This window comes from Pongo pygmaeus, chromosome 9, assembly GCF_028885625.2.
Source record: "Pongo pygmaeus isolate AG05252 chromosome 9, NHGRI_mPonPyg2-v2.0_pri, whole genome shotgun sequence".
Lineage (NCBI taxonomy): Eukaryota > Metazoa > Chordata > Mammalia > Primates > Hominidae > Pongo > Pongo pygmaeus.
In genome coordinates this window covers 113,426,324-113,442,058 of record NC_072382.2, presented here as the reverse complement: position 1 = coordinate 113,442,058, position 15,735 = coordinate 113,426,324, and the positions used below count along the sequence as shown (strand labels likewise).

Genomic DNA, 15,735 nt, shown 5'->3' with positions numbered 1-15,735 from the left:
TGATGAAGAGAAAACTGCTTGGAAGCTTCCATGGGTCACTAGTTAGGGACAGAGCAGCACAGGTGATCAGACAGGGCTGAGCAAACACCTGACTGACCAACAGAACCAGTCTCCTCAGCAGCTTACGTTGCAGTCAATACAGAGGGTTATGGAATTTATTGATTTCTGCTTGAAATAAGATATAAGCAAATAGGAGCTTACAACACAGGTCTCAGCAGGAGGGGTCATGTTCTGCATCAGGCCGGTGTCCACGCCGCTGCTGTGTCTGACGGCTCCTGATAGGCCTGGCTGCTGTAGGGCACCTCTCGATTTCTCTCTGGGTCCTTAACCTTCCAGTAGCCTCTCTGCAGTCCCTCATCGGTTGGCCTAACCGTCCTGCCATAGCTCCCAGGTCTCCTGGGCTAAGCAGCTCATGGCATTGTTGGGGGGGGTGCGGGGCAGGAGTTCATGTCGCTCTGTAACTACACCATTCCTGCAGTTCTGAAATGAGTGGCCCCCATTTTCAACCTGGAGGCATTTTAATATCGCAAATATTGTAGCACTTCTGTAGTATATTTTGGGAAAACGTCTTCCTTCAGTCTAAACAAATCAAGCCCCATTTTATAACTGGCTATTTTGCAAAGACTCAAAACAGATTAGAGATCTTAATGAAATGATCTCTTAAATGAAATGACGTTCTTTATTTCACGAAATCATCAATCTTAAGCACGAGCAGGAATAAACAACTCCCAGAAGGAGCTTAATTCATTCTTCCTGGATTTTCACTGTGTGTTATTAAATCACAAAAATGACAGTCCCCACACTGCCCTTTCCCAGTGACACCGAGTCCAACCGCGAGCACAGTGCCTCTGCGAAGCATCCTGGAACCCATGGTGAGCGCTGGCGACCAGGCAGTCTCTGGCCAGCAATAGGGACTGCTCAAGTTACCGACGTTGGTAGGAGCTGGGCTCGCATGGCCAGAATGGAACCCCCTAGACTTTCCACACGTCACCTGCCTGGACACTAACTACAAAGAGGAAAGGCAACTTAAAGGTGTTTTCTAGATGCAGCATCAGTTAGTCCCTCTCTTTGTGCTTTAAGGAAGATGCTTTGTGCTTAACACACATTTCATCTGCTGATGGGACAAGCCATTCTAAAGGGCAGAAACGATCATCTTTAGAATTAACACTGACTTTGTAACACCTGGATGTTAACTGTCCAAATGGCAAATTATTCATCATTTCTAGGGATACAGTAAGCTAGCTGTAGCATCTAATTTTTACTTACTTTGATGACTGAATTGTAAGTGTTGGTTAAGTTTTATTAGTAATATAATGTTTGGCAGATGATCTGCTTAAATGGTTAACACATCTGTGGTTCTTTGAATATTGCTGTAATACTTGAACATTTCATTACAAGTCAAAACTTTAAGGAAATTAAGAATGCTGATTCCCACATGGTGGAAAACAAACTCTGAAGTGACTTTGGATTTAGCATTGACATAAATGGAAACTGTTGGTTTCTACAGAAAAGAAAGAATTAAAGCATGATCTGGGGGAAAGGCACCGCACTACCACTTCACATGGGATGGAAAAGTTCATTTATCGTGTCCTTAAAATCTCTAAGCCCTATATGAAACTGTCCAAATATACAAAGCTCAATAAACTACTAGCAACATATAGTGTAAGGTCAAAGTAGTTATTACATCGGAAAAGAGACAACAGGTACCCTGGAGACCGACTGCCCCCAAGCCAGCAGTGTCCACGAGAAACTGCAGGAAGAGCCTGTCTTCCCTGGCCCAGGGCTGGTGCTCTTGATGCGTTCTTGAGTTTCTTGCCCCCTGCCTCCACGGTGGCGGGTCTCCTGTCAGTCAGTTCCACGTGTGACACCTCTGGAGTCCTGAGTATATTCTGACACTCGGCAACCCAGGGCACCTTCTGAAGGGGTGTGTCACCTGCTTCCAAATGGAGATGAAGGCAGTCTCTGGGGTCAATACCAGATGTTATTTAGTGGCCCCTGAAACAGAGCTCATGCCCCACTGCTTTGTGATGGCCTTGGGGGACAACTTGCATCAGCAGCTAAGAACTTAGGATTCAATGACAAAGCACAGCTTTCCTTTATTTCCTGTGCATCTGATTTCCTGATGTCTTCTTGATTTGCCTTGTAGCAATATGTGGTTGCTCAGCTTCAGTGAAAAATATATTGCCTTTTTTCCCCCATATATATGTAATAGCACACACCTTTTCTGCTTTCACCAAGGTTGCCCTTGATAATAAACGGATGTAATCCTGCATAAGACCTGGGTCTGAATGTCTTCTTAGGAACACATTTGTCAGTGCCGCCCTCGAGAGCTTGCTCCACTCGACCGAAGGGCAGGAGCCTCAGCCTACAACTATGTTCCAGCACTTGCCACAGAAAACTTTGTGGTGGGGCAGAACTAGGAGGAAGCAACATCCACCCCAGCCAGGCCCTCTGATTCCAGTTGGGTGACTAGATTTCTCCCCATTAGGGAGAGGGCAAGAAAATAAGCTTTAAATTTAAAAGGCTGGAATAAAAATAGGAACATACACTCTTCCTTCACCTGACCCACCTCAATTCCTGTGCTGAGACTTAATTCACCAGGACATACCCGTTGTGTTGTGGATCCACAGCGTCTAGCATTTCACAATCAAAGAGTCCAGGTAGCTCAGAGAGGGCTAGTGGGTCATAGCTGGAGGGGGCCTCTTGCAGTCCTGGGCTTCTGGGACAGTCTGGCCCCGTTAGGTCGCTCTGCTGGGCTCCATCCACAGGATACTGACAGGGAGTGGGATAGTCTGGCGCAGGGGAAGCAGCGCTTGGCAGCTCACAAGTCTGATAGGAGAACTGTAAGGGGGCTGGGGCAGCTCCTGGCTGTCGTGGTGGTGGAGGTGGTGGTGGCGGTGGCGGCTGCTGCTGCTGTAGCTGTGTGGGCAGAGGAGCAGCCCGGGGACTGGAAGTGGAGGGCAGGGGCTGAAGCTGCATCTCTTGGTACTGGCTGAGGAAAGGGCTGTATTGCATCTGCTCGGAGGAAGGCTCCAGGACAGGGCTCAGGGGCTGGGTCAGGCTGAACGGTGGGGCCTGCTGAGAAGGCGGTGGAGTCTCCTGGCGGGGAAGGGGCAGCTGCTGACTTGGCTGTGGATAGGAGCTCTCTGCTATCTGCATCTGATTAAAATAGGCCTGCAGTTGAGACTGCTTCTGAAGAAAGAGTCGCTTCTGCTGGAGCCTAAATTGGTAATATCAAAGGAAAGAATTTTAAATCTTCTCAAGTGATGGCAATTTTAATGTAAATGCAATACCAGTCACTAGCTTCAGTCTTCTACTTAAGTCTCTCTCATGTCAGCAAAAACAAGTGGGAATGGGAACCAATTGTGTTGGGTCTCTTAAACCTAAACTCATGTTTTGCCCCCCAGTTCTGATGATCCTTCAGTGCTAACGTGAGCAGGAATGCATTTTCTCTGACTCCGAGTTTTTTCCTTTATACAGTGAGAGGATGATTTCCCTTCTGGAGAGGCTAGAAGGGGAGAGAATCACACCTTGGCCTCTGCAGGTGTCTGCAGTTGATGGATTGATTAGGGTAGGTCTACCTTGGCCAAGCTGCTTCTACTAGCGAGGCTGTGGGCACACATGATAGTAAGGGAGGACGGAAGGCTCCTGTGCCGCCTACCCCACCTCCATACTTTGGGCCACTGACTGTGAAAGCTTGGAGCTAGTCATACCCCAAAGAGGAAAAGCTAGAAGAAAAGGAAAACAAAGTACACCGTAGGGCTGCCAGTGCCCAGCAGGACCATCCTCCATGGATACTGAGATATCCTCTTAGTAATCATGCTCAGAGGGCCCGTGACACATGCAGAAAACCTATTTTCCTAGTAGTGGCTAACGTGAGAGGGAAAGGACAACACATTCAGTGTTCTCAAGGCTTCCAGAAAAGGAAGCAACTTCTTTGGCCAAAGTCCCCTTCTCACCTATGTTCCTGCAGCTGCTGCTCAAGGCTCCGCGGTGGTTCTTTGCAATAAAGCTGACAGGTGTTCTGGGCCTTTGACAGAAGGCTGGGCTTCTGGAAGAGCAGAAAAACAACATGAGCGTGACAATGTGCTGTCACCTAGGATGCAGTCATCAGATGTGCTTCTGCCTGCAGGATGAATCCAACTGCATTCTACAGAATCCACACGGGGTGAAGGGACTAACATTTACTCCCTGAGACCCTGAAGGAGCATCGGGCCCGCAGGCCTGGGCCATCTCTGACCTCACCTACTTCCTTTTTCCACTCCATTTCCAAAAGTCCACTAGGACTGTGAGGCTCATGGACATTAAAAAGCAACGAGAAAGGTGGAGTTAGATCTTGAGAGCAAAGGCCCCAGCACCCGCTGAATGAATGATTCATCCTTTACGGGATCTATGCTTTATCACTTTTTAAGATTTTTATGTACCAACATAGAAAGCCCATGTAGAAATTCTGCAGACTTAAGGTTTTCATTTTATTTTTTACTCATTAAGAGGAATACAATTAGAAAGAAAGAAGCCAGGTCTCCCATTCCCAGCCCTCAGTGGCATATCCTTTCGTGGGGCTTGAGGACAAAGCCTTTCCCACCACCAACACACAGCATAAAGCTAAATCTGAACACGTTTCTAGAAACTGCAAGTACAGAGTCAAAGCTACTTGCCTATAAGGAATCAAGCAGCTACCCTAAATAAATGCCAGGCAAAACAGGTTTCTGCTTTGCAGAAGAATAGATTCTGGATGAGCAGAGTGAGGTGGACTCGCAAGGATAAGGACCCACCTGGAGTCTGTGCTGCAGGTACTGGGTCTCCAGGCTCTGCCGTGGGGACAGCTGGGGATGCACACTGGCAGGGAGAGTGGAGACGCTTTCCTGCTGCTGAGAAACTTCCTCCTGAGGAGCAAGGGGGTGGAAACAATTTTCAATTCCCCATGGGGAAAAACGTCTCAGTTCTTAGCTGGAGCACCTTTGCAAATGTCCAAGAGGAATTCCAACTCCATTGAGACTTATTGATACTCAAAGCTTTTACAGAGCCAGTAGGCTGAGGGCTCATTACTCTGCAGAACATTTATGCGTGTATTATCTCTAGTTAACAATTACCTAGTCAGTACTAGAGCAAAGGCTCTTGGTGTCACCAGGAGGCCATGGCCTTCATGTGGGCCTTGAACTATAATCCTCTTGGATGCACTGAAAATAGGCTCAAAATAAAATCAGGTAAGTAGCAGTATTTATTGTATTTTTAGTATGAATAATCCACTTGTAATATTTACTAAAGTGATACCACATCAAAAGTAGTGGTGAGAAGCTTCTCATTTGGGTGTAGTTCATTATTTTTCATTTGTGTGTGTGTGGCGGGAGAAGGGGAGTTCAAGGGCGACTGTAAGAGGTCGCTCATCTGTACTCTGCCCCGTGAGCCAAAAACAGCTTGAGAGTGTCCAGGCTTCCATCTGGTATTGATCACTTGGAAGCAGCGTGGATGGGTTGAACCCGTCAGTGGCAGGTGGCAAAAACAAGGCAAAGAAGCTGTGGGTTTTCCCAAAGAACCTGTTTGCTCCAGGACTGGAGGAAATCCTCTAAGTGAAAATGACCATCTTCAGGACAAACTCACACCTCATCCTCACAGAGCCATTGAGGGAAGGGCCTAAGGTACCCACCTGAGGGCAGCTGCTAGCAAGGTCCTGGAGCTGAGGAGCCGCCGGTGCCAGGTTAGGGTCCGCCTCCGGTCCTATTTGTTCATACAGCAACTGCACTTTGTTCAACTCTAGAATTCCTTTGGTTCTAGCCAGATTCTGAAGATGTTGTCTAAATGCTACAATTCCTGAAAGAAAGCACGAAGACCAAACAGTTTAACTAAAATACAAGGCCTTTCAGTGACCACAGGTGACCACACCAAGATGGCAAGAAACTGCTCTCCTACAACGCGAGTTTCAAAAAGCAGAGGAGGAAGTGCTCACCCTGGGTGAGGGAGGTATCTGATGCTCTGCGGCCCTCTCTGAAGCTCACTGGAGACCTGTTGTGGACCTCTCGTTTCTGGGAGCTCAGAGCCTGCATGGCTGGGTTGGTAGGTCTCAGGCTTATGAAGGGAGATGTCATCCGGGGTGAAGGCTGATTGGCTAACATGATGTCCTTAAGGGAAGGGTTGTCTTCCAGAAAGTTCAGGTCCCTCTGAACAGACCCCATATCATACTCAGAGTCCACGCTGTCAAGGGAGGGGCTGTCATTCATGGAGAAAATTTTCCCTTTAAGAGAAAACAGAACAGATAAAACCAACAGCAATAGCATCTTCTTGGAACATAGGGTACAAAGCATAACCAGCTTGAGTCTTGACAGCTACCATGTCCTTAATTTCCAATGAAAACATCTTTTCAGAGCCCTTTTACTGGCCAATTTAGTCATCTTCAAGTTTAGTGGGGAAAACACTCCAGAAGTGGCATCTGTAAGATCTCAGCCAGTCCAAAAAAGCCAGAGTCCCTGATCAATCACGTGGCACCCAGATGAATCCTGGGGACTACGGGAGCCAACTCAGAGACATTTCAATTCACCTTTGATAGCTGCTGCCAGGCTGTGTCTGCTATACCTGCTGAATCTGTTCCATAAAGGAATAAGCTATCGACTCAATTTTAGGAGTTGGCTGGCATCATGATCACTTGTTGGCGATTGGAGTATGAGATGATGCCATGAAGACTCAAGCTAGTGTCGCTCCTCTACCGTACCTGCCCCAGGCATCACGACCAGTTGATTGGTCACTTCTGACAGAGTGTGCCGTCTCTGCCCGCTGCGTGTGGACTGAAATGCCTCAAAGGCATGAGCGGGGTCTTCCTCGGCCTCTCCTTCTGTCTCCAGCCCTTCGTCAATGGAGGTCTCCATCATGTTGCTGGGCAGTGACTGGCATCCCTTCCGCACCAGGACAGGAGGCACAGGGTCAAGCAGACAGCCATTGACCTAAACGCCAGGGGAGAGAGGAAACTCAGTTTCTGCACTGCTGAGACAGAAAAATCCACAAAGGAAAACATGTCAAGACTTGTGGCAAACTAGAAATTAAGTGAAATATTTAAACATGCACATATTTATTATGCATGAGAACACATAGATTAGAAGTGAAGGCAAGTCAACTGCAGGACTCAGAGAGAGACAGAAGCCCATGATGACCCGAACTGGCACTGCTGCCCAGGTTTCTCTGAGTCATCATTATTACAATAAACAACTTTTTTAGTGGTTTCCAGAAGAACAGGGGTATATTAGTTTGAGGCCTACCAGTTATTATTATTTTTTTTAATAAGGGAAATGAAGAGGGGGATGATGAGTTTTTTTTTTTTTTTTTAAACTACATGGCTCATTGCTTAAAAAAAAGGGGTAGTCACCAAGATTCTTCTATTTTTCAACCACAAACATACTGGAAGGTTTTAGAAAGACTTGTATGTTCATAATTTAAGTACCTGCCCATTTGATTTAGTCTTTAATTGGTTCTATGGGCCTGGGGAATGGACAGTAAGAATTCTATATAGACAGACTGATAACACAAAAAGGATTGAAAAAAATTCAAATGGCAGATAGCCAAAGCCTTCCATTGTAGAATAACAAAGGGCTCACTGGCCCAAAATTCCAGCAGAGGCTAATAAGCCCCAGTGCACTGAATTCTGTCTCCTCCAGCAACATGTACGTTATCGATGGTTCCTATCCCACAGGGGTGAGTGCAGCATAACTCCCCGCAAGCACTGGCCCTTCCCATGCAGTTGCCACGCAAACCGCCTAATGGCAGGCAGAACAGCATACTAGCAGGGGGGTTGTGGTTGCAAGTTCTGGCTGGTAAAGGCCCCTGTGAGGAGGTAATTATTTACCTCATTACCTTAACTATTCCCCCGTGGAAATCAATCCATTTTCTCCTATGAATAGCTGCTCAGGAACAGCCAGTCATAAGACGCTGAGTTCTAAGCAGTACTTTCACCTGGAAAACACTGGGTAGAGCTACTGTTCCCTTTGGAAGCAGGAGAAGCTCATGTATGTGAGAGGTGGTGTGGGGTTTCCCTTTGCCAGACACACAGGAAACTTTCCTCTTATGGCAGCCAATCTGAAGGCGCTGCGAGGCCCTTTATTTGGAGAAGGAGACTAGGGTGACTCAGATCTTTGTTTGCTGCAGGGAGGGGAAGGTTATTCCATAAAATCCGTTCTGGGCTATAGCCCTCACTCGGGTAAGGTGGCTAATGCATTACAGGGTTTTAAAGCGATGAGCGGTCATTTAAGAGGAAGCGTGGTAAATGCTTCCTTTCCACACTGGCCAACCTTCCCCATGGCAACAGAAAGCAAAACTCTGAAACCTGGCCAGCAAGTCTTGCTCTCTCCTTGGTCCTTCCCCAGATAAACTTTCCTTTTTGACTAAACTTAATAGTTTCCTTGCAAGAAAGAATGGCTGTTTGAGAACTTACATTCATACCTCTAAGCTCCTTAACTCTCTACTAATACAATTTTCTAAAACTAGCCAAGAATGGTTTAGAAATGAATAAGCCAACAGAGAAAAAAAGATAATTAATTAATTATCTATTGAGCATCCTTACACTTACGGCCTCCGTCAAAATTTTACCAGACATTTCTTATAGGATAAGCCATATAAGCAGGTTCTTTTTTTTTCTTCAATTTTTAAGTTCCAGGGTACATGTGCAGGATGTGCCCGTTTGTTACATAGGTAAATGTGTGTCATGGTGGTTTGCTGCACCTATCAACCCATCACCTAGGTATTAGGCCCTGCATGCATCAGCTATTCTTCCTGATGCTCTCCCTCCCACTGCCCCCACAACAGGCCCCAGTGTGTGTTGTTCCCCTCCATGTGTCCATTCAACTCCTACTTATAAGTGAGAACATGTGGTGTTTGGTTTTCTGTTCAGCTGAGGATAATGGCTTCTAGCTCCATTCATGTCCCTGCAAGGGACATGATCTCATTCCTTTCTATGGCTGCATAGCATTCCACAGTGTATATGTACCACATTTTCTTTATCCAGTCTATCACTGATGGGCATTTGGGTTGATTCCATGTCTTTGCTGTTGTGAATAGAGCTGCAATGAGCAGACTCGTGCATGTATCTTTATAATAGAATGATTTACGTTCCTTTGGGTATATACCCAGTATTGGGATTGCTGGGTCAAATGGTATTTCTGCTTCTAGATCCTTGAGGAATTGCCACACTGTCTTCCACAATGGTTGAACTAATTTACACTCCCACTAACAGTGTAGAAGTGTTCCTTTCTCTCCGCAACCAGGCCAGTATCTGTTGTTCTTGACTTTTTAATAATTGCCATTCTGACTGGCATGAGATAGTATCTCATTGTGGTGTTGATTTTCATTTCTCTAATGATCAGTGGTGTTGAGCTTTTTTTTTTGAGATGGAGTCTCGCTCTGTCACCCAGGCTCTGGAGTGCAGTGGTGCGATCTCGGCTCACTGCAAGCTCCGCCTCCCAGGTTCACGCCATTCTCCTGCCTCAGCCTCCTGAGTAGCTGGGACTACAGGCGCCCGCCACCACGCCCGGTTAATTTTTTTTTACATTTTTAGTAGAGACGGTTTCACCGTGTTAGCCAGGATGGTCTCGATCTCCTGACCTTGTGATCCGCCCGTCTCGGCCTCCCAAAGTGCTGGGATTACAGGCGTGAGCCACTGCAGCCGGCCGCTGTTGAGCTTTTTTTCATATGTTTGTTGGCTGCATGAGGTTTTCTTTTCAGAAGTGTCTGTTCTTGTCCTTTGCCCACTTTTTAATGGGGTTCTTTCTTGTAAATTTGTTTAAGTTCCTTATGGACTGGATATTAGACCTTTGTCAGATGGATAGATTGCAAAAATGTTCTCTCATTCTGTGGGTTGTCTGTTCAGTGTTTCTTTTCATGCAGGTTCTTTTTTTATCCTTAATATTTTTACTGAGTCACACAAAATACCCGGCAGTACCCCTGAATTTACGGTTTTACTTAAATTGTCAGTTTATACATTTATTTTCTCATCTAGACTACAAGAGGAATTATGTCTTTTATTACAAAATATTTGCTGAGTTCGATTTTATCCTGGGACAGCTAGAAAACAATGACTTGATTTTTCATTGATATGATTTTTCTTCTTTTTTCTTTTTTTGGTGAGACAGAGTCTCACTCTGTCGCCCAGGCTGGAGCGCAGTGGTGCAATCTGGGCTCACTGCAACCTCCAACTCCCGGGTTCAAGTGATTCTCCTGCCTCAGCCTCCTCAGTAGCTGGGATTACAGGCGCTCACCACCATGCCTGGCTAATTTTTGTATTTTTAGTAGAGCTGGGGTTTTGCCATGTTGGCCAGGCTGTTCTTGAACTCCTGACCTCAGGTGATCCACCCAGCCTCCCAAAGTGCTGGATCACAGGCGTGAGCCACCGCACCTGGCCAGATGTATATCCTTTTCAGACCTTGTGTGTACTACCTTTGTCATAAAAAAAGTTATTAAAAATGTAAGTAGACACAAAACACCTCCACTGTATCTGCATTTTCAGGGTTTACCCTCATAGTTCCCTTCTGCTATCCAGCTATGAAGGGGGTAATTCGGAAAATCCTTTTATTACATTTCAAATAAAAATGCTAAAAATGGGCTGGACATGGTGGCTCATGCCTGTAATCCCAGTACTTTGGGAGGCCAAGGCGGGCAGATCACCTGAGGGCAGGAGTTCGAGACCAGCCTGGCCAACATGGCAAAACCCCATCTCTACTAAAAGTACAAAACTTAGTTGGGTGTGGTGGCGGGTGCCTGTAGTCCCAGCTACTCAGGAGTCTGAGGCAGGAGAATTGCTTGAACCCGGGGGGTGGAGGTTGCAATGAGCTAAAAAAAAAAAAAAAAAAAAAAAAGCTAAAAATGACTCAAGTATGTGTGTGTATGTATGTATACAAAATTCCTTATTAAAAAGAGATACTCGAAGGAGATTTATTCTACAGGGTTTATGCATCTGCCCTCCCATATGGCCCCCATGTCACCTGTGGATCTCAGTTCCTGTTTGGAGCACCTGATCCAACCATTCTTATCTAGAGTTGGGCGACTATCTCAGAAAGGGAATATTTTTTTGAAACTGCAAACCAAAGTTTCCATTCAGACTCCCTAAGGGATTTTACTGACAGTTTTAAGCACTGAAGATTTCTGGGAGGGAAGGAGAGCTGAAGTCTCTTTGAGATGCACAATACCTGTCCCCAGGTGAGAGGAGAAATGCAAGTATCAATACACGCAGCTATGAAGCATCAATCAGAAAACAACAAATGGGTGTTACAGTAAATGCACATGAGGCAGTCTCAATAAAAAGGGAACTGTGTCTCTGATAGATTTTCTGTGTGTGTGTGTGCACTTGTTTATGGGCCCCAAGAAAGAGGTCTTAGGGAGGGAAGAGGGACAAGCATTTTTGCTGACATAAATAAAATGGTCCACAAAGAAGCCCGGAGGATGTCTATGGCCTGGCTGAGTACCAGCATGGCATTGCCAGTGTGGGTGACCAGCTCCAGCATGGCACTGCTCTTCCTACAAATGCAAATATACCATCTAGCTCCTGTCTATATCTTTTGCAAAATCATTCATTTCCTGCCTGTTTTCTGGTTACAGTAACAATCGCAAGCTTTAAAAATAGCTTGCCCTATATAATACAGCAGTCAGTGCCCAATCTGTGTTTTAGGCCTGATGCCCTCAGACAAGCCTTGAGTCAACTGCATTTTAATTCTTTTGAGGGAATTACATCTTTAAAATAAATGAATGACCTGCCTTAATTTATGTCTAAGTTTCTGAGTGGGACTGTAGTAGCCACCACAGGCAGAGAAGAAAGACTGTCCCCAGGCAGTGGACTCATCCTTAGGGGCCCAGACACTAAATCCTTTCGGTCAACAACTCAGCTCAACACCGGCTTGTGGCAGCCTCGCACTGAGCTGCCTGCTGTGGGCTACGCTTGGCTGAACTCCTGGTCGGCCTTCTTGAATCTGCCCTGCCTTTAGTTCTCCATTTCTGAAAATGGCTCTCACCCTCCATCTAGGCTCAAAATCTTGTTACTGGTTTGGACTTCTCCCTAGACCTTAATATTCTATCAATTTTATCTGCACCATCTCTATCTGCCACTATTCTAGTTCAGGCCCCATCACCTCCCTCCTGGACACGTGCTCTAAGCTGTCTTCCTGGTCACCAGTTTCTCCCCTGCACCGGGGCGCACACACTGATATGCAGGCTAACTTTCTGATGTGCAACATGGATCCCAGAGCTTCCTTGCTCAAATATCTTCAGCAGTTTCCTACTCCCCTAACAACTGTTCCTTCAGTTGTTTAAACTGATACCAAAACCTATCCCCATATTGAAAGCACTCGCTTAGGGAAAACATCTAAATTTCTTGGCTTGCCATTTAACGCTAACCTCCTCCATCTTTATTTCACACAGCTTCCCTGCACGTGCCCTTTTCCTCAGACCATCTGAACCCTTCTCTACGGAGATGGACTTAGGCTTCCCTAGTACTTGCTTTTTTAGTCTTGTCTCCACTGTAGACATCACTCCCCACCCCCGGTTTCCAGCCACCTGTCCTGGGTCTACCCGCCTTTCAATCCTCAGTTCTGACGGTTAAACCGGACTTTCCTGATCAAATAGCTAAAAGCAACTCCCCCTGCCTCGTTCTGATTTATACTTCCTTAAAGGACTGATCATATTTTATCTTTTTTTTTTTTTTTTTTTTTTTTTTGAGATGCAGTCTTGCATTGTCGCCTGGGCTGGCATGCAATGGCACGATCTCGGCTCACTGCAACCTCCACCTCCTGGGTTCAAGCAATTCTCTTGCCTCAGCCTCCCGAGTAGCTGGGATTACAGGCGCCCGCAACCTCCCCCAGCTAATTTTTGTATTTTTAGTAGAGACGGAGTTTCGCCATGTTGGCCACGCTGGTCTTGAACTCCTGACATCATGATCTGTCAGCCTTGGCCTCCCAAAGTGCTGGGATTACAGGCGTAAGCCACCGTGCCCGGCCCATATTTTATCTTTTATCAATTTATTTAGCAACTGGCGCTGTCTTTCAGTATGTATAATGTTTCTTCTCCTAGGCTATAGTGGACTCTGAGAGGCAGCGTTCATGTCTCACTCATCTTTTTATTACCTAAAGAGGCTAAAAAGACAGGAAACCATTATTTATTATCTATAATCTGTCCCAAACCTCACACACATTATCTCAATTAATCCTCATAATAGTCTCATAAAGTTGGTGTTCTCATTTTATATAAGAGAAAACTGAGGTTCAAAGAGTTTTGTTACGTGGCCCAAGTTCACACTAAGAGGAGGTCTATTTTGAACACGCTCCAAGACCTGTGTTTTCTATGACACTCTACTACTCATTATTATGATCTTCTATACATCGCTTATGCTAAGCATATATAATACACATTGGAAGTTAAAGAGACATCTATGAATGAGAGAAGCTGTCATCTTCTGTATCCTAAATGCCAACTTCCTTCCACACACTAACTTTTATTTTTATTAATTTATTAATTTTTTGAGATGGAGTCTCACTCTGTCACCCAGGCTGGAGTGTGGTGCTGCGATCTTGGCTCAACTGCAACCTCGGCCCCCCGGGCTCAAGCCATTCTCATGCCTCAGCCTCCTGAGTAGCTCGGATTACAGGTGTGTACCACCACGCCTGGCTAATTTTTTGTATTTTAGTAGAGATGGAGTTTCACCATGTTGCCCAAGGTGGTCTGGAACTCCTGAGCTCAGGCAATCTGCCCTCCTCCGCCTCCCAAAGTGCTGGGATTACAGGCTTGAGCCACTGTGCCTGGCCCAGCACGCTAACTTTTAAACATTTCCAAATTGGACAAAAAAACATGTATAACTGATCACAAAAGATGGCCCATCATTTTGTACCTGAGGTACCTATGCAGAAGAGCGGCAATAGTAATAAACAAAGCCCAATTTGGCATGAAAGTTAATTTTTTTGTTTTTAGCATTAATTTGTTAGGGAAAAAACAAGCAAACAAACCAAACACTTGTGAGAGATCTGGAAACTTGAAGAGAGAAGGAATTAGTGAGGGAGAAAGACGGGGAGGACTTTTCAGAAGTCCACGAGGTCTGACAAATTACGTAATGGTCACACTGGTCGTAATGATAAACACTGACAAGAGTTGAGCCTGGACACTGCTCTTAGGTTTTTCTCCACAAAAGCGTCACTCCTGAGTGACTTCAGGAAATGATAAAGTTCAATAAAGCCAAAATACAACACTTGTGGACCAAACTGGAATCTCTCGCCAAACTGCCAGTTCCGAGACTCTCAAACGTAGCCGTACCTTTGGAGTGTCCACACACTCTTCTTCCATGAATGCAGTTTCCGCCTGACAGCCAGATGCTGGAAATGAAAAGGCCTCCACGTTGGATGCCTGGGGGAGGAGGGCAGATCGCAGCAGCCTCATGTTCGGTGAATGCATGGTCACTGGGAGCCCCACAGTCTGTGCCTGTAAATATGGCAAGAACAGACAGTTTGGGAACATGAATACCTTCTCTATAAATACACAAAGTTCTAAGAATAAAATAATTCTTCCTGTGGCAATTAAAGAATGAATATTTATTGGAAACTCCAGAAAGATTTAGTGAAATATATATATGGTGCAGGCAGTGATCTGAAGCAGACTCAGCCATCGGTTACTCTGAAAGAGGGTCGTACAGAGTTTCATTTCTGCCTCTTGAGGGGATGCTTGACTTTCGTGCAGGTGACGAGAAAGCTAGCTTTTGTGAGGAATCAAGAATGTTCCTCATTCAATTCAACAAACATATTTGTCTCTTTCTTTAAATATAATACCCAGACAGATAAAGAATAGAAAAATCATAGGAGCTCAAAATTAAACCAGGGACAGATATATACACACCCACAAGTAACTACAACACAAGGGACGCTGGAGTCAGTGCTGTGTCTCTGCCTGCCCTACCTGCCTTTTTGGTGTAGGTGAGATGGTATATATTTATTGGTAGGGTGTATGCGAAGAGGAAGAAAGAGAAGCAGCAGTCACATGGGGTGACAGGAACATCTTCCTTCCTTCAAGGAGATGCACAGCCTGGACTCAGCCTGCTGGCCCAGTGGAAGGAGACACGCTTACTGCAAGCTATGTTTTTAAAGTCAACCCACTATAGAAAGCTCCTGATGGTTTGAAGTCTGTTCTCATGTCTCCTTTGTTAACTACTCTAGGGAAACAAGCATTACAAATGCTTCTTTTAAAAAATTATTTCATACCAGGCGCGGTGGCTCATGCCTGTAATCCCAGCACTTTGGGAGGCCAAGGCGGGTGGATCACGAGATCAGGAGATCGAGACCATCCTGGCTAACATGGTGAAACCCCATCTCTACTAAAAATACAAAAAAAAAAATTAGCTGGGTGTGGTGGCGGGCACCTGTAGTCCCAGCTACTTGGGAGGCTGAGGCAGGAGCATGGTGTGAACCCGGGAGGCGGAGCTTGCAGTGAGCCAAGATTGTGCCACTGCACTCCAGCCTGGCCGACAGAGCAAGACTCCATCTCAAAAAAAAAAAAAAAAAATTCATTTAAAAGAGAATTTGTCCTTATGACAATTGGCAAAGATTGATTTTAAAGATGAAGCTGCTGAATGATCCTTTCATCACCATCCCTTCAAAACTATCAGAATAATTTATTAGATGTGTTTTGAATACAACAGGCACTGTACCACATCTGAGAAAACAATCATCATACTAGACTACGAAAGGCAGAAGGACGGCCTATATCTTTCCGGCTATAGTTATTTCAAGG

General features: G+C 45.5%; 1 protein-coding gene across 1 annotated transcript in view; it reads right to left on the bottom strand.

Moving 5' to 3' along the window:
• Nucleotides 1–656: 656 nt before the first annotated feature.
• SIK2 (salt inducible kinase 2) overlaps nucleotides 657–15,735 on the bottom strand; it is a 123,298-nt gene continuing 108,219 nt past the window's right edge. The window contains exons 9-15 of the mRNA XM_054441404.2: nucleotides 14,269–14,433; nucleotides 6,707–6,935; nucleotides 5,948–6,232; nucleotides 5,648–5,811; nucleotides 4,776–4,886; nucleotides 3,960–4,051; nucleotides 657–3,220 (exon numbers count right to left, since the gene is read on the bottom strand). Coding sequence (XP_054297379.2) covers nucleotides 2,590–3,220; nucleotides 3,960–4,051; nucleotides 4,776–4,886; nucleotides 5,648–5,811; nucleotides 5,948–6,232; nucleotides 6,707–6,935; nucleotides 14,269–14,433 — 1,677 coding nt within the window. The 3' untranslated portion in view covers nucleotides 657–2,589. The remainder of the gene's footprint in view (nucleotides 3,221–3,959; nucleotides 4,052–4,775; nucleotides 4,887–5,647; nucleotides 5,812–5,947; nucleotides 6,233–6,706; nucleotides 6,936–14,268; nucleotides 14,434–15,735) is intronic.